This window comes from Pieris napi, chromosome 3 (genome assembly GCF_905475465.1).
Source record: "Pieris napi chromosome 3, ilPieNapi1.2, whole genome shotgun sequence".
Classification (NCBI taxonomy): domain Eukaryota; kingdom Metazoa; phylum Arthropoda; class Insecta; order Lepidoptera; family Pieridae; genus Pieris; species Pieris napi.
In genome coordinates this window covers 1,673,345-1,691,404 of record NC_062236.1, presented here as the reverse complement: position 1 = coordinate 1,691,404, position 18,060 = coordinate 1,673,345, and the positions used below count along the sequence as shown (strand labels likewise).

At 31.3% G+C, this 18,060-nt stretch overlaps 2 protein-coding genes across 2 annotated transcripts; one reads left to right on the top strand and one right to left on the bottom strand.

Annotated features, from left to right (window-relative positions):
- Positions 1-6,879: 6,879 nt before the first annotated feature.
- On the bottom strand, positions 6,880-8,264 carry LOC125063499 (peptidyl-prolyl cis-trans isomerase F, mitochondrial-like). The gene is made up of 2 exons (XM_047669976.1): positions 8,100-8,264; positions 6,880-7,495 (listed from the first exon to the last, which is right to left on the bottom strand). The coding sequence occupies exons 1-2, from the start codon at positions 8,166-8,168 to the stop codon at positions 7,067-7,069; spliced, it is 498 nt and encodes a 165-aa protein (XP_047525932.1). The 5' UTR covers positions 8,169-8,264; the 3' UTR covers positions 6,880-7,066.
- A 1,752-nt stretch (positions 8,265-10,016) lies between these two features.
- On the top strand, positions 10,017-17,996 carry LOC125063672 (methylthioribose-1-phosphate isomerase). The gene is made up of 7 exons (XM_047670239.1): positions 10,017-10,428; positions 10,804-10,902; positions 11,765-11,901; positions 14,200-14,408; positions 16,110-16,273; positions 17,103-17,304; positions 17,583-17,996. Exons 1-7 carry the CDS (start codon positions 10,297-10,299, stop codon positions 17,696-17,698), a joined length of 1,059 nt encoding a protein of 352 aa, XP_047526195.1. The 5' UTR covers positions 10,017-10,296; the 3' UTR covers positions 17,699-17,996.
- Positions 17,997-18,060: the final 64 nt, after the last annotated feature.

Genomic DNA, 18,060 nt, shown 5'->3' with positions numbered 1-18,060 from the left:
TTGTTCCTTTTTTGAAAATCTGTTTTATACATTAATAGTAGTCAAATAATAAATTAACAACTCACACTTTTGTTCAAATTATATTGACTATTACGTATATTGATAAAAATGAATCGCAATCCAGGCTAGTTAATTATAATGATCAATTTACTCAATATACATTAATATAGAAGATTGTTTCATTTAATTTGCGCATACCATCCACGCCCATAATGGTTACATGTTAAATTAAGTGTATGGCAATCATTAGATGATAATCAAATAATATAATGTCAAGTTCCTTGACTTCCGCCGTTCCACAACTGAGCGTTTTTTAAGGTATTTTTTGCCTCGGACTACCACTATGTGGAACCAGCTGCCCACTGAAGTATTTCCGAACCAATTCGACTTAGGGTCCTTAACAAAAAACTCTGGTATTTTTATTGCATTTTTTATTTTATCTTGTATATATTTTATATTGTACTTTAGATTTTTTGTAACATTTATGTTTACCTAGATTGTCATACATTTTAGACAAAAGAGTTCGTAACATATACCGTAGATACTTATGTATGATGTGGTAAACTTGAATGAATAAGTAAAGACAGTACCAATACTTAAAAGGTTGGCAACGCAATCGCGTGCCCTCTGGCTTTGAGAGTGTCCATGGACGGCGGGGCACTATCACTTAAGATCAGATGAGCCTCCTGCCCGTCTGCCTGTTCCTAATTTTTTTTTACATTAAAACGATTATTTGATTTTCAATAAGAAAATTTGTAAAATTCATTTAAATTAAACTGATAGCTATTTATTAAGTTAAACCGACTCGCAGTTAAACTCTTCTATAAGTTATTTGACAAATCCTCAACGACACGTAAATTTCATGTTCCCTTCGTATTTCCCAGTACTTTCAATCTGGCCCACGGCTTCTAAAATTCGATTACGTCTCCGCTCAGCTGAGATGAACCAATTAATATATTACATTCGCTCTACGTGACGGAGATAATCTGACCCATATATTACATAGCATTGTCTAGTTTACGTGACTTGCCATTATTATTGACGTAACTTCGTCTATTTATTAGAGGCGTATATTTTTCGTGAGAGTTTAAGGCATTTCTTGACTCACTATTTCGTGGCACTACCAATAAAAGTATCTTTGTATTTCTTCTAATTTTTAAAATAAATTAGAAGAAATAAAAACAAAATAACTACTAGAATGAATTACAAAAAATGCAAACAAGGATGATAATTGATTAAAATCTTAATCTGGCACACATTATAACAGCAAGTATCAATATACAATATATAATTTAAAAAAGGAAAAAAATTACAATTAGTAAGGATCTATAGGGATAACGAAATACATTTTAATACCGCCTCCTTAATCATTTATTCCCTATTACGTATACCCACTTACAAAGCATGTAAACATCACTTGTTTGTAAAGTACTTTTGCAATCCGTTTAACAGGTTTATTCGGGAAATCACATGTCAGTAAACACGATTTGCTGGACTTGTTTGTATTTCTTGTTAATTTCGTCTACGTTTAGAATCACTGAAACTATAATTTGTTTAATTTCATATAACAAACTCCTTTATTATAAGTGGAAGTATGTAATGTATTATAATTTATTTATAAGTTGTAAAACAACGTGTATGCATAAAATTATACAAGAAATTTTACACACATACACATCAATTATATTAGAACATAAGCACATCATCAAACCCATGTTGTTCGATAAGTATGGGTTTAATCAAACAATAAATTTAATTGTAAATGACGCGTTCAAATACTTTAATTTAATAATTAAAATAAGGTTTCTATATAAAGACTAAATTGTTAATGCACTATATCGCGTTAGTATAGATCCTATATGGGTCATGGTCTCCAGAACATTCCATTTGGATCTGGAATTATTTTTACAGATCCGATAGATATGTTTCTTGCGTGCTATGTCCATTGTCCATACTAAAAAACATTAATAAAAATACCGAACCTAGACTGAATATGTTAGAGTAAAACTAACACCAATTTGATGAATTATAATTATGTATATAATGAGTGCACATGACGAGAGATAGCACGTTGAAATGGACAAAAATTAATACAGAATGGAAACCTCGAGTTGGAAAAAGGAAAAGAGAAAGACAGAGCAATGGGCAGACGATATAAAGAGAATAGGAGACACAACTTGGACAAGAAGAGCTTACATTAGAAAAGAACGGAAGCAGCTAATTCCTAGGCTGATAGGCTGATCACCAAAACCGGCACATCTGATGTGTTAAATGTTTATATATATTATACTGTGTGTCAGCAAAAAAGGCTTAATTATAATAATAATATGAGTATAAAATGTTGCTAAACTAAACATTTAACTTGAGATCCAGTGACAGAACGTTGTAAATTTAAGTTTAATTTCGTACGGTAGTTGTTATTCTTTAGTATAAAATAAATATTTCGATTATTGTAAGTTCTGATGCATTTAGTTCATAATTATTTTTAGGACGTAAAAAAATCTTAGATGGTGTTCAAGTGAACAAATAAAAGGCATAATTGATGTTAATAGTAGGTCTATGTAACTAATAAAGCTGGAGAAGAAAATAAATTTAAAAAATGGATACAGTTGCGATATAAAAGTCTCGTCTTGTATTTTATCGTTTAAAATTTACCCAAGCTACGGCGTAATAAAGCAAAAAGAAAATCGTAATTTAATAACCTTATATCGAGTTTGAAAAGTTTTCAATAAGCCCGGAAAACATCGCGTCTGTGACACGATCAAAGTTTTAATTTTCTTAAGAATTCGGAGAAGTTGAGATTGTTTTCGTTCAAGGGGTGGAGTCTGGGCGGTGCCTGAGTACCTGTTGCTCCCGAATCGATACGGATGCTGCACGGGAAGCTGCGCAAAGGATTACCCAGTCATGCGCTCTCTGCTGCTGCTGGCGTTGTCAATTTTCACACCAGGTACGTCAAAACAAATCTATTAAACAAAATACATCTATTTTCTCACAACTTGCGTGTATTTAATCGAGTTTTAAATATAGAATCTCTATGGTGATTGAATTTCAGTATTTTCCACTTGTGCCATAGACAATACGAGTGCTCTTTGTTCTGGAAGGTATATGTCAAATAATACGAATTTTTGATTATAAGTATAAATTATACCTTAATCGATGTATGATATATGATAATCATCGCTACATACTTAATGCTTGTATAAAAATCATTTAATTCGTACATAAATACCATTTTGTTATTTTAACCTACAAGTCAGACGATAAAGAATAATCCCTAATATTTTACATTTCTAGGATCGTGTGACCTCCTTCGGGACAGTGTCCATGTGACGTCAGCAGCAGCCAGACCTAATAATGAGCTTTGGTGCTACAAATGTCATGCAGATGTTCCAGATGACAAATGCGCTGACCTTCGGCATAACAACTCCGCCCTGATACACAAGTGTAATAATGATAGGCGGGTCTGTATGGTAAGTTTACTTATTTTTTTTTGTATATCTAGAACAACAGACAATAATAACTAAGTATGTGTTAAAAAAACTAACACATTTAAGTTTTTTGTGTATAATAATAATATGAATAAATGGCTCAATATATCTTAACTATTGCAGTACGAACCTATCATTCTAAATTATATTTTACATACACTAAAATTTATAACTACATTGATATCATATACCTATTACAACTCATATAAATGAATGTACTGAAGCAGAGATTTCAAACTGCGACCCGTGGCAAAAAATCCCAACATTTTTCTATTATATTAATCGAAAAAAGGGTGCGTGTACTTATGTACGCGCGTAAGAAGTTATACTTCTTTGGCATTATTAAAAATAGTTTTTGATTGCATGCAAATAATTAATAACAATTAAATAATCAAAGACTGGAAAAGGAGTCATTATAGTCAATAAACTTCAGTTTACATTTGAAAAATTAAATAAATAAATATTTATTATTATTCTCTTACATTAAGTGTAACATAAATTCTATTATTATTCGAATGTTGTTTTTAAATTAGGTATGTCATATATCAATAGCATCTTCCGTGGGCAACTTCATTCTGTTAATTTTGTGTCACGGTGCGCGCGCATCGTTAAATTTCACTCTCATCAATTTTTCATAACGCGCCTAAATAAGTATAACTTAAAAAAAAAAATACAAAACATTGTTTCAGGTGAAACGCTTCTCCTACACGACGTCAACGGAAAACTCCACTACGGGTCTGAAAATGTGGGCACTAGAACGAAATTGTACGAAGCACTGTGAACCGGGTTGTATAGTTATTGGGGAACGCACGAAATTGTATGCCTGCACATCTTGCTGCACAACTTCACTCTGTAACTATGGTTCTGGAGGTATCTCCCATCTTCTACACGGCACTTTATTGTTACTATCTCTTATGACTTTAACAAATATCATTTTAGTTAGATAAATATAGTTATATCAATTATATAGCTTTTTATTTAAACTCATAAACGATTGCAATACCTAATGAATGGTTGTAGCGCCTTTAGATATAGGTTAACGTTTAAGAATCGTTAATCTTGTTTTTAGATTTTGACAGGCGCTCAATTTCTTTTTGAACCACAGTTAACATTGCCTTGTAATTTACCACAAGCTGATAAGCGATTACTGTAGGGATGTGGTTGATAAAATGTCTGATAATACTATGAGATAACATTAATGTAATAAATGATCAAGAATTATTTAATTGACAAAAGGTTAATTGATAAAAATGTCATGAGATTGTTTAAATTAAAAAAAAACTGTCAGTCAACTGTCTAGTCTTAACTGTCAAATCTATAGTTTTTTTCGTTTTGACTCGCTGTCGTCAGTCGTACTAGTCGTACATTATAGCAACGCAGTGACACTATTATAAGATGTTTTTGTTCCACTATAGATACATATCAGTAAAACAATTACGTTAAAATTTAAATATCCTGGTCACCTTTAACTGCACATACTATGATATAATGTATTATCAACATTATCATAAGCGTTCACCTTTCCGTTTACTACATTCTAGACGTAGGTACGTTTATGAAGGTATATTCATGATTTAGTAATCACGTCATTTGCCGATGGCCTTCTATTTAATTGAATACTGCCTTCACACGCGACTCGTGTTGACTTTTTGCTGTAGATTGTGTCCATATATAGGCTAGCACTTCGTGAATAAAACAAATATTGGGATTGTATGTTTCGTATTTTAAAGTAACTCAGACATTTGTAACACACATAATATGATCAATGCCTGAAATATTAATAAGTACTTAATATGAATTCCATCCGCTAATGTCAGATTAGAAATACAGTGGAAATTTTGAAAAGGTATTACACATGGCCATGAATCGCTCTAATATCTTTCTAGGAAGAATTACAAACAATCCCTATTAAATGCGCCAAAACTTGTAATACAGAGTCACTTTTCGGTAGAGTATTTATTTTGCACAGTGGGGTCCGAAGTAAACAAAAAGTTATATAGTATAACTCAATATTATCTTCAATACACTCAATTATCAACAGCTATAATAGTATGTCTACCGCAAGGACTCATCAGTACCAATCTAGTGGATACTATGAAAAAGATACAGGCTGTAGATTTTTTCGAATTTTAATAAGAATTAGTAAATAAAGGCAATTTTCTTATAAAAACGCAAAATAAATTATAATTCTGCAGGGGTTGAGCTTAGGGACCACCCGTATAACAATTTTTTGCAGCTGATGATCTCATCTATCCCCTATTAGCGTTTGATCCACGACTTTTTGGCCAACCTGTATATATATTAATAATATTTTTTTATAGGCATCTGACACTTATTTTAAAGTTTGTTTGCTCAGGTAGAAAATAGGTAGTAAATATGTATAAAAACGCTATCACTCAAAGATTCTTAGAACACAATTAAATGATAGTGGTCAGCCAACCTGACGTCAAAATGGCTGGCCACTTTATTTCTTTATTATAATCTTTAATTCAGAGGTAGCAAATGCGTCTTTGAAGGTAGCAAATATGTAGTATCAAATAGGTAGTTTGATTGCAATATCAAATTTGGTCAGCCAACCTGACGGTCACGTCCCTTCAGTGTCGTTAGATAGACTTTACACAGTATTTTTTTTTTTTTTGGTTAGGTTAAATTTGCTTCAGTTCTTTACTTATTCTTTAAATCATGACAGTCTAGTACCACCTGAAGATTCTTAGAAGAATTTTAAATGTAATAATACAAAACTGTATTATTTTTTATTTTATTTATTATTATTATGTATAGCTGATGCGCGTGTATTTTGAGATTTGGAGAAACTATCAAATCTATTTTTAAAGGAGTTCAAAGATGGTGCACTGATTACACTTTCCGGAAGCCTATTCCAGTCGGCCACTACTCGGTTTGTGAGAGAGTTCTTTAGGGAATTTGTGTTATTTTGAGTGGTCTTAAGTTTTAAAGAAAAAAAAATTTCACTTAAAATAAAGAGCTCTCAATTCCTGGAACATGGAACATATAGTGGCCAGTGAGGATTTTATAGGTTTCAATGAGATTTCCTCTTAATCTCCTACTTCCTAAATCAGTAAGGTCAAGTGCTTTCAGACACTCATTATAAAATTTCTTCCGGAGTGACCTGATCATTTTCGTGGCTTTTCTTTAAACCCTTTCAATCATACTAATATCCTTTATGAAATAAGGATCCCAAATGCTGTAGGCATAATCTAATAGTGGTCTTATGTAACATTTATATATCTTTAAGAGTGTTCTTGGTGAAAGGCATTTGAATGATTTTCTCACTAAATAGAGCATGGAATTAGCCTTTTTCACAATATTCATGATGTGACATTCCCACTTCAAATCATAACTGTATGTTAGGATAATAATAAAAAAAACAAGATATAAGTTAATTAATTTATTATGAATAAACAATGCACAGAAGTAAATGCAATTCGTAATTTGCGACCTAGTTATAAAAATTTATAACACAACTGGAATGAACCACAGCAACTTTATAGATATTATTTACTGGGAAGGTAATATAGGAGGACTCCATGTTAAACTTAAAGTATCGTTAATACATTAACTTAAGACAGTTGACCACAGTCAGAGATGATAACTTTCTTGGATGGCTTGCCAGATTGAGAGCCGAAGGACTCAACCTTCTTGACAACATCCATGCCTTCTACCACATTTCCAAATACGACGTGCCTGCCGTCCAACCATGAGGTCTTAACAGTGGTGACGAAGAATTGGGAGCCGTTGGTGTTGGGTCCAGCATTGGCCATAGAGAGGACACCGGGTCCAGTGTGCTTCAGGACAAAGTTCTCATCAGCAAACTTCTCACCGTAGATGGACTTGCCACCAGTGCCATTGTGGTTTGTGAAGTCACCTGCTTGAAGCATGAAGTTGGGGATGACACGGTGGAAGGTGGAGCCCTTGTATCCAAAGCCTTTCTCACCAGTACATAGAGCTCTGAAGTTCTCGCATGTCTTGGGTGTGACATCAGCTTTCAACTGAAAAATTTATGTCCAGTTATAACATCTTGTATTTAAAATATGTTATGTTGTAATAAAATCCTTAAAACTTCATCTTGAATAACACATAATTCTCACCATCTATAGCAAAAAAATAGATAAAGACTATTTCTGTTAGTACTGAATCTCAAAACTGAAATCATGCAATTAAATTTTGCATTCAATAAGTATGACATCATTCAATTAAAAATAAAACTTGTTGATGTACTTTATTCCAGGTATATAAAATATACAGATTCTATAATAACAAAGGCCGTTCAACGTATGCAACGGTAACTGTTACACGATCGCGATAAAGTCTATTAAATAAAACCCTATAAAGGACCTGACCTTCAGAAAATAATCACGGTCACATATTTAATTAGGACTATTTATCAGATATAAATAACTATATAATATAGGTAATTTGTCAGGGACCGTATTATTAGGCTATATAATAGAGACTAAGAAATTCAATACTATTTACACCTTAAATAGTAAGCATGTCTACGTATAGGCTATAGCGTGGTCGAGGAATCACGCCGGTCGGAATGTCACCTCCCTAAGTAGCAGCCTGCCATAAAATATATAAATTAGAACATACCTCAACAACAATCCTTCCTAATGGCTGACCATCAGCGGCCACATCCAGAAAGACTCGTGGTGAAGCCATTTCTTAACTTTGTTCGGTTCCCAAAATCACTTCTTTTTAATCACGGCTCAATGACGATGCGTCTCTCGTCGATGCCGGGCGGAAATAAAAAGTAATCATAGACAAATTAACCGTGTTAATTTCCGATTTTCGTTCAGAAACTTTATATATAACAGGCGTTATCTATGGCTGCACAACAATGTACCAACCGCAACCAAAAAAAAATTGGATGTGTAGTTTTTATACAAATTACTACTTAAAATTATTTTTTACCTAACTATTTTTGAAGTGAAACTTCTTGTTAAGCACAAGAAGGCGCATGAGGGTAATTTTTTTACGGATGAAACTCAACAATAATTATATTAGTGTTAATATAGACATACAAATACATGCGAGTGATCATAATATGATCATCTTTTACCTTAGTAATAATTAATTAATTAATTTATTTTTACAAAGAAGTTTCACTTCTGACGTGTGTACTTTGTTTACACACTTTTTTTACATTTTTGCTAAATTAAAGCTTACTTATAATTTCAAGGTTGTTTTGAACCAAGGTATATGTTAACATATTATGAATAAAAATATTTAAAACAAGTAACCAATCGCCAACGAATACTACCGCAAAGTGAAAAAATAATAATGTTTTCATTTTCGTTTCAACTAAATTTTAAATAATAATAGGCAGACGTTCCGCAAAAACAATTTTCTAGTATGCTTTAGTTAAAAACATTAAAAAATAATAGAAATAGTTGCGAAAGGTAAATGAGAATTTTTATACCCATTTGCGCAATTTTTTTTTGTTGTCACCACATTGCTTCATAGTGGTCCAAACTAATATAAAAACCGTAAATATAATCTTATATGATGTTTTCATATAATAACAACAATACAAAGGATGAGTAAAGTCTAAAATTTATATTCTGTAAGATAAATTAAAATTCATCGTAAACGTAATTCGCATGTTGCATTATGAATGATCCAGTAAAACGAGCCATCGGTATTTAAAACTATAAAGGGTCGATATAGGTCGGTTATCGAAAGCTGGGGCGTTCACAGTACTCACACTAATGCAATTTCCCTATACAGTATATTTAAAAATATGACTTTTTTGCCAAGCTATATATTTTAGTCTACTCTGGTTTTAGTAAGGTTGGGTGGGTTGTAAATAAATAAAAATGTGTCGAATACATATAAATATTATATGCATACGAGGGTGGATCCAAAAGTTCTAAGCCGTAAGTAAATGAGTAGTTTGTGTAAATAATTTATCATTTTTGGACATAAGCTCCATCTAGCTTAACACACTTGACTTTTACTTCACTAACAATTCTTTCAATACTCCTCTTAGAAACCCCAGTCGCATCTGATGTCAAATTAAAAATAACATTTTTTCATTAAACTGTTTTTATTAAGATGCTTAAAATAATTAAAAACATTGTGCACCATTTCACGAGACTGTCCTGGTAATGTTTGAAAAAAGATCAGCATGTACAGTAAAGATCAACATAAACAGTAGCAAAAGCAAAACAATAACTGTCTCTTTTATACTCATAAGCTTGACCGAGCGCGAGAGAGACGGACAGTCTTTTCATGATGTATTTGTGATTGTATTTCAGTTTGACATCATGCCTCGCGCTTATTCACAGACACTACACAAGCACAAATTGTAAATGTGTTGAAGCCGCCAACTTTAGATAACATACCAATACTCCATAGGTACTTTGTTGAAGCAACATTAAACATGATATTTTTACTAGTCTGTGGCAGCTTGCTCGATTATACTCTCTACAAAATAATTTAGTTATCTTACCTAAATGTCAACAATTGACAACATTTAAAAATGACATTTAATTAATTGACAATATCCCACGGTAGCCATTCGATTTCGACAATCGACAATGCTAGCGGGAAATTAAAAGATGATTGTTTCCTGTGTAATAAGATTTATATTTTATTACTTTAGTTTTGTTTTGTTCATATAGTCTTTAGTATGTAATTATATAATACATACGCCGGAGTTTTCTTTTAAGATTTAGAATAAATGAAAAAAGCTTTGTTTTGATTTGATTTAGTATTTAATTGAAATACGTCCCGGTATTTCACATTCTTGTGATTAATAAAGTCGCCTACGTAGTACTTTGTTAAAATGAGTCTCGAATCTATTAAATACCAACGTGGGAATCTTGAGGTATTAGACCAATTACTTCTTCCATTTCAAAAAAAATATATTAAAGTGGAAGGAGTGGAAGATGGATGGAAAGTTATCAACAAAATGCAGGTATTCGAAATACTTTACATAATATGATATACATTAGTATAACTTATGACAGGTCATATGTTTTATATCCCAATTATAAAGTTTCAACTGTTGCCGGATTTTATCTTTGTTAATACTTGAATTATTAGTTTAAATCTGGATAAAGAGTTACCTAATAGTTTCTGTATTGCACATTTATATAAATATATATAAACAAGTAATATAACCTTATTAGTTAGCTAGTACTCTTGAAGCATATATATGGCAGAAATTTATTTGAACTGACAAAAAAATATTATTAAACTTGTTGGTTCTTAGCTTATGCACTTCAACAAACATTAATTATGAGTTCTTTTTATATAGAATTAATATGTAATACAATTTTTTCTTTCATAGGTGCGTGGTGCCCCGGCCATAGCTATATTAGGGTGTTTATCACTTGCTATAGAACTATTAAAAGATAACAGTTCAGACAAGAAAGTGATGAGGCAAGAGGTCAGTGTTATCATACTAATATTTTAATTCAGACACCGAGAGACATGACATCCTTTTATAGTAACTTAAAATAGTAGTGACTTAAAAACTTTTTAGGTAAATGTATATCAGCACACACTTACAAAGGTTACAAAGGGAAAAATAAAGTTATAATAAGCAACATTATAACTATATTTATACCTTTTAAACCATTCAAAAATGAACTTCAAGTTATTAGGTACTATAAATATATTATATAGGTTTATCAAATACAGTATTTGATCCACTCTGAGGCAGATGACTAACATGCCTAAAACAGTAATGATGATGGAATTAATGAAATTAAAATGACAAAATTTTGGATTTTTGTTTCACATATTATCAGCTCTATAAAGATGTGATAAAATTATCTAATTTTAAAGTATCCTTGTTTACTTGATTGGCTCAATTGTTATCACACATACCCCACATTGATGTCACTTTGTAAACATCATACTAACATGCTCCATGAATGATTAACTGATAAGTGACCTAATACTTATTTATATCTTTATATAATTCAATAGATTTCATATTAATTTTACATGTTTAAGATAAAACATCCTATACAATTTAAAAACACGTCAACGGAGTTGTTGTAACATATTGACACCACTTATAAATTTAAAAAAAAACTTTTGTCTTACATCTTATAATGGCTTTGATTCAACAATGTTTCATGACTAACCAATGCCTGCAACTGTGACTTCCTAGAAATAGTTTTGAAGATAGGATCTAGCGTTGGTGGGAATTAAAATGTTATCGCTTATTGACAATCAGTTTGTTAAGAATATGTTTATATAAAATCAAGACAATATTTGCAGGTTATTAATATGCATTTCAGATAGAAGGGAAACTCAATTATTTGGTGTCGGCGCGACCGACAGCTGTGAACATAAAATTGGCTGCCGATGATCTTATTAATTTAGCCAATACACTGAGCGCCGATGAATCCATTAGCCCAGACGAATTTAAAGAGAGGTAAATATATTTCTGATGCGCTTAGTAAGAAATAGGAATTTATTATTAAAATATTTATGACGTGTGTAGATCGAGTTGAGACCTAAACGGAAATGCACTAGTAAGACTCCTAGCATTGCAGTTGACTTTAAACGGTAGTTTAGCATGTTTAGTTAATAACCGGCCTATTATGTAAAAGAAATATATTTTTTTTAAAGAAAATTTGTGGTTTAGAAATGGAATATAAATTTTTTAAAGGGAGGAATTAATACATATATTTTATCTGTATAATCGAAACCATAAAACTGATTCTCATTTGTATTATTCATAAAGTTCAAATGGAAAGATAGGTTTTGTTCATTGTTAATTTATTTATATGACTGAATTGTTGTTAGGTAAACTGTCAATTAAAACCATTGATATACAAAAAACCCAAGATGCACACTCAACGTCAAAAAAACGTCCTCAAAAAATGAGCGCAACATTCTAAATTGTGCGCTCATTTCAAATAGTCTCGCGTCTAATAAGTGGAGTCGATGTTATTTATTTGTGTTTTTTTTTATAAATAAATTTATGTACTTTTGAACTTTTTTGAGTGTAGTTTTTGACAAATATATTTACGCTATATAAAGTGTAGGTCAGGAGGTAGCCAATTTAACATTTTTTTTTTAATTTAAAGAAAAACTTTTTAACCGGATTAAAGTTATGTATTATTATAAATTTACAACTATTTAACATCCAACACCTTTTGTCTTCAGTCACCGTGACCATGCACGCTGTAAAGCACCCGAAAAGTCGGATAAATTTAAAATTATGTTAAATAGTTGTAAATAAAAAAGTCATGTTCGACTCCACTCAATACCTTGTCCTACCGACCACGGTTAAGTACGTATACACTGCGTTGTAATAACAACTTTAAGCAATTCGCGTAAGCTTGATTTTGCAATAATATATGCTTGTAACATATACTGTTATAGACATACTGTTATAGAAAGGGACAGAAATAGTGTTTCGGGACACTTTCGAGCGTTACTTTTATTCGAGACTGTGCATCTTGGGTTTTTTGTATATCAATGATTAAAACATATATTCACGCGGACACCGACTCGCATTGAAAGTGTTTCAAAGAAAACCTCTATGTAACATACATAATTTTGCTTAAATAGGTAAATTATTGGTAGCCAATAAATAGCAAAGTGTATACTTCAAATTGATTTTTAATCTGTTACAACATAAATAATTGCATGCAATAAAATATTTTAATCATAATTTACAACTATGAATTTAACATATCTATCATGAATAAATATAGATATGCAAGATTTATGTTTTGATAAATTACGCGTGTTAAGATAATGATCGTTGCGTAATTATATTTTCAGTCTTCTCGGCTTTTAACTCGCGAGATTGAATTATTTGGCTTTTACAAAATCCTTTAATCTGTTTGGCTACGAATCTATGGATTTACACACTGTTTCCAAGGGAAATTTCGCCACTGCCTGCTCCAAAGATTTGTTAAGAGATTCAATATCACCGAGTCATTAAGAGCAGGCCATGTCCTCTAAAACTGACCATAATTTGAAGTCTAAAGAGTTGAATTCTGAGCTAGATGAGGGTCAGTCTTCAGCTCTTATAAAGTCCGGAACGTTGGTTCAAGCCAGGCTTGGGTAGTCCGTGCCTTGTGACCACAATAATGCTGAAAGTCCACGGTATATTTTTAAATAGTGTACTGCTGAGAGGTTTCACAACAATCCAAGACTGTCTCTTATACACTTTGGCTGAACTTTTCAGTCCTTTTTCACAAAAATGTAGTTTTGTGTCTTGATAAGACACGCCCCACCAAACCATCATTTATGCAGGATGACCACGTTGTAATTTTCCGAGCACTTGAACAGCTTCTCTAGAACTGTGTGCGTACTTTATCATTTTGCTTATAGTTCTTCAATAGCGAAAATTTTTAAAAATTAAAATTAAAAAGTTGATAAAAGAAGTTTTTATGTACTTAACAGTATTTATGGCCAGACTAGTTATCATTAGTTATCTTTTTATACGCTTAAAAGAATATATTTAGTTAATCTGGTTTTAATACCGAAGTATGTATAAATATTTAGTTTAAATTTGAGTATTTATATATTATATCTAAAAAATTTCTGTCAAGATATATATTTTTCTCTAATTCATATGAGTTTTTAATTTAGATAATAAATAACAAAGCATTTTGTTGCAAACCAAATTCAATATGGAAAATGTTGGTTTTTAAGTTACAAATATGTAATTTTAACTATATTTTAATATCTTAAACTTGTGCAATCTTTACAGATTCATCACAAGCATCGAAGGAATGCTATCAAAAGACATAGAAGATAATAAGGCTATAGGCCGAAATGGTTGTGAAGCTATACTAAAGAATGTGGAGGGAGATGGGCACGTTAGGGTTCTCACACATTGCAACACTGGCTCACTTGCCACCGCAGAGTATGGCACAGCTTTAGGTGTTATTAGATCCCTCCACGCTGCCAAAAGATTGGGTAAGTTTTTATTAGTCTTAAAAGATTTCCAAGAATACCAATGGAATTTGATTATTGAGTGCGTCGCCAGCGTTTTAGAAATTCCTTGTATTTTTTAATTATTGAGAAAAGTTATTTCGTTTTTATTTTTTTGAAGTGAAAACTTCTTTAGCGGCATTGTAATTTGGCGGCATTTGGAATGGGTAAAAAATGTTAAACTCGCGTCAGGACACGTGACCTGATCGAAAATTCATAAGACGAATGGAGAGTAGACAGCTGGCGCGGTGTATTTAATGTATACATTGTCATGTTTGTCTACGATAGCGCAATAAATATTGTATTCTACCACATAAATGATAGTACTTTTATACTGATAGAAAGCAATTCGTGCAAAATTATTCCCTAACCATTCCAAAATATCAATAATGCACAACGTTAATATTCAAGTTTTCGCTTCTGCCGGCACTCCTGGAGTGCAACCCGTCGTTTTTTTATTTATAAATTAGACGTACGCGTGATTCTTTTCGAAGTTTTGCACGTTACACACAGGCAAAGCTCCCTTAGTCTCGACTATAATCTTATGCCTAGGTTTTGCCAGTTGTTCCATATCCAGCCGATTTTCCATTAGTCATTATTTATTTATTTGGCACAAAGTAACGTCGCATTTCTGTTTGTTTTGATTCACAAAATAAATAACAGACTGTTATCCAGCTGATTCAGATATTATTATGGTATTTCCCATGACGTATAAGATAATAATTATTTCAATAATTTTATTTTAAAACTTCAAAGACGTGTCATTTAGTTCTAACTGATCCTTTCGAATCAACTTTTGACAGAAATAGAACTGAACTAAACTTTTTGGACTGCATTTTTCAATTTCATTATAGTAATTTTTTGGGTACTGTATTGGAGCAGTTTCCAGAAAATAACTAACTGTAGAAAATTGCGGTCTTTAAATATACAATTTCATGTGTGGTATGTTAACGAAGTGTGCTTTAATTAATTGATTATGACAACTTAAAGCAATATTAAGATCAATTTTGTGTTTGATAAATGGTCACAAGTGTTCTGCAGCTGTTTGATTTGTTGTAGTGGAGCCAATGACATCGTTTATATTAAACAAATTTCTTATTACTTCGACAAGAAATTGATTTTGAACATATAAATGTCTTCAAGGAAAATAAAAGTATATAGGTTTTTTTCAAATATCATCGACAAATTTAATACTGGAGGAAATGTTTTAATAATACCCAACAGCTTTCTATTAGTTTTATTTTTAAATTATAATTCTGGGGTAATATAGCATACTATTGAGGTCTAAAAATTTATTGAGTCACACAGACTAATTAAGATAATGAAAAGCAATTGTAAAAAAAGGTGGAAAACGGTTATGAGCAAGAATTAAACAATAAGAACTTAGTATACTATGAGTAATTTAAACAAAGTGATAATTTATATCAATATATATAATGTGTGTTTCTTAATTCCGAATAAAATAATATTTTTTAAGCTTCGTACTGAAGTATGTAATAATTTAGTATTAAAGTATTTGTGTGAAAATATCGAATGACTAAGTCTACTAAAATTGTAGTGGTTAAATGACCAAAAAAATATGGTATTTAAACTAAATCTCAATATAAAAGAACTGGTTCTCTTTCCGTACAGACTCGTAGATAATCTGATACCGTTTTTCTTATATAGACGAAATTATTTTTTCAGAACATGTATTCTGCACGGAGACCAGACCCTACAACCAAGGTGCCAGATTAACAGCATTCGAGTTGGTGCATGAGAAGATTCCTGCTACTCTTATTGTAGACAGTATGGTGGCTGCTCTCATGCATGTCAGAAAGATTGGTGCCGTCGTGGTTGGCGCTGATAGGGTAAGATCTATCTACCCTCATTGTGTTAAATTAACGTAATTTAGTAAAGTAAACACACCCCAAATATCTGTCAACAATATTCCGAGAAAAGCCAAGGCTATATCTAAAAAAATTAGTACCGTTTTTAATTTTTCGGATCTTTGGGAAATACGAATATTAAGAATAATTTTTAGATATCTTAGTTTCTAAGAACTTTTTAAACAAACATACATATATGAATTTTAGCATGCTGGGAAGCCTAAATAGATCATGATTGTCAAACATTCATTACAACAATATCAAATACATGTTGACTAATAACTAAGTTTGTTAATAACAATAAAAATTATGAAAAATTGATGAGAGTGAAATTTTACGATGCGCGCGCACCGTGACATAAAATAAACAGAATGAAGTTGCCCACGGATGATGCTACGGCATTGGACATAATTTAAAAACAACATTCGAATAATAATAAATATTTATTTGTTTAATTTTTCAAATGTAAACTGAACTTTATTGACTATAATGACTCCTTTTCCAGTCTTTGATTATTTAATTGTAATTAATTATTTGCATGCAATCAAAAACTATTTTTAATAATGCCAAAGAAGTATAACTTCTTACGCGCGTACATAAATACACGCACCCTTTTTTTCTATGTTTTTTGCCTAAATCATATCCTTGAATAATTGTTTCATTATAAGATAAAAAAGTTTTAGTATAAAGTATAATTCATCCAGTACAATGTAATTTTTTATTGGAACTAAAACACATAAACAAGTCATTAAATTCAACAAATTGTTTTAGTTTAGAAATATTTTATTTATATTATTGTTCCTATTTACAGGTAGCGGCAAATGGAGACACAGCGAATAAAATTGGTACATATCAAATTGCAATTGTGGCAAAATACCATAATGTACCATTTTATGTGGCTGCACCGTTCACATCTATTGATATTAATGTGCCATCTGGGGAACATATCAAGATTGAGGAGAGACCGGATAAAGAAATGACGCATATTGGTGATAGGAGGATTGCTGCTCCTGGTACGTTCACATTCTAGAACATGTTTCAAAATTTAGCCTTAATGTGTCAAGAAAAGACATACCATATACTAAACAGTTTATGTTATTGTACTTATTCTACCTACTAATTACTATCTATATCAAAAAAATTATTTTATTTTTAATTATTCATATACTAACTGTATATGTACTTACAAATATAAATATTTAGGTAATATTGATTTCATAATGTGGTCTTGTGTCATGTTGCCCATATATCCTAAAGTTATCAAATAAAACTAATAAATATTTTGTTCTAGGTATAAACTGTTGGAATCCATCATTTGACATCACTCCAGCTTTCTTGATCACTGGAATAATAACAGAAAAAGGTGTTTTTCTCCCACACATGTTAAAAACACTATTCCCCATATAATTTTAAGTTTATAATGTTCCTGATGAAATATAATATATAAGCCAGAAGTAATTGATGCTATAAGCTAGACTTAAGCTAACTATAATATGCTTTTTATACCTTTTATAACGGTTTTAAAATATATTTTCTTACGCGATGATGCTTTATCGATTGCTCACTTAGCATTTTTACAGAAGAAGTTTAAAACTGACCATCGCCATGCTCCATTACTGTATAAAAAAATGTTTCAGCCTTTTTTCAAAGCTGATACATATCTATTTTGTAAACTAGTTTTAATCTGAATAAACTTAAATTTATATAACGCTGTTTTATTTGTTTTATACGAATATTGTTTTCTTCTGTACATGCTAACTTCTGCAATG

Excerpts from the sequence above, each read along its gene's own strand:
- LOC125063499 (XM_047669976.1), bottom strand. The coding sequence starts at position 8,168 with ATGGCTTCACCACGAGTCTTTCTGGATGTGGCCGCTGATGGTCAGCCA. Across the intron at positions 7,496-8,099 it reads TAGGAAGGATTGTTGTTGAG|TTGAAAGCTGATGTCACACC; the intron begins GTATGTTCTAAT and ends TAAATTTTTCAG.
- LOC125063672 (XM_047670239.1), top strand. The coding sequence starts at position 10,297 with ATGAGTCTCGAATCTATTAAATACCAACGTGGGAATCTTGAGGTATTA. Across the intron at positions 10,429-10,803 it reads AAGTTATCAACAAAATGCAG|GTGCGTGGTGCCCCGGCCAT; the intron begins GTATTCGAAATA and ends TTTCTTTCATAG. Across the intron at positions 11,902-14,199 it reads CCAGACGAATTTAAAGAGAG|ATTCATCACAAGCATCGAAG; the intron begins GTAAATATATTT and ends CAATCTTTACAG.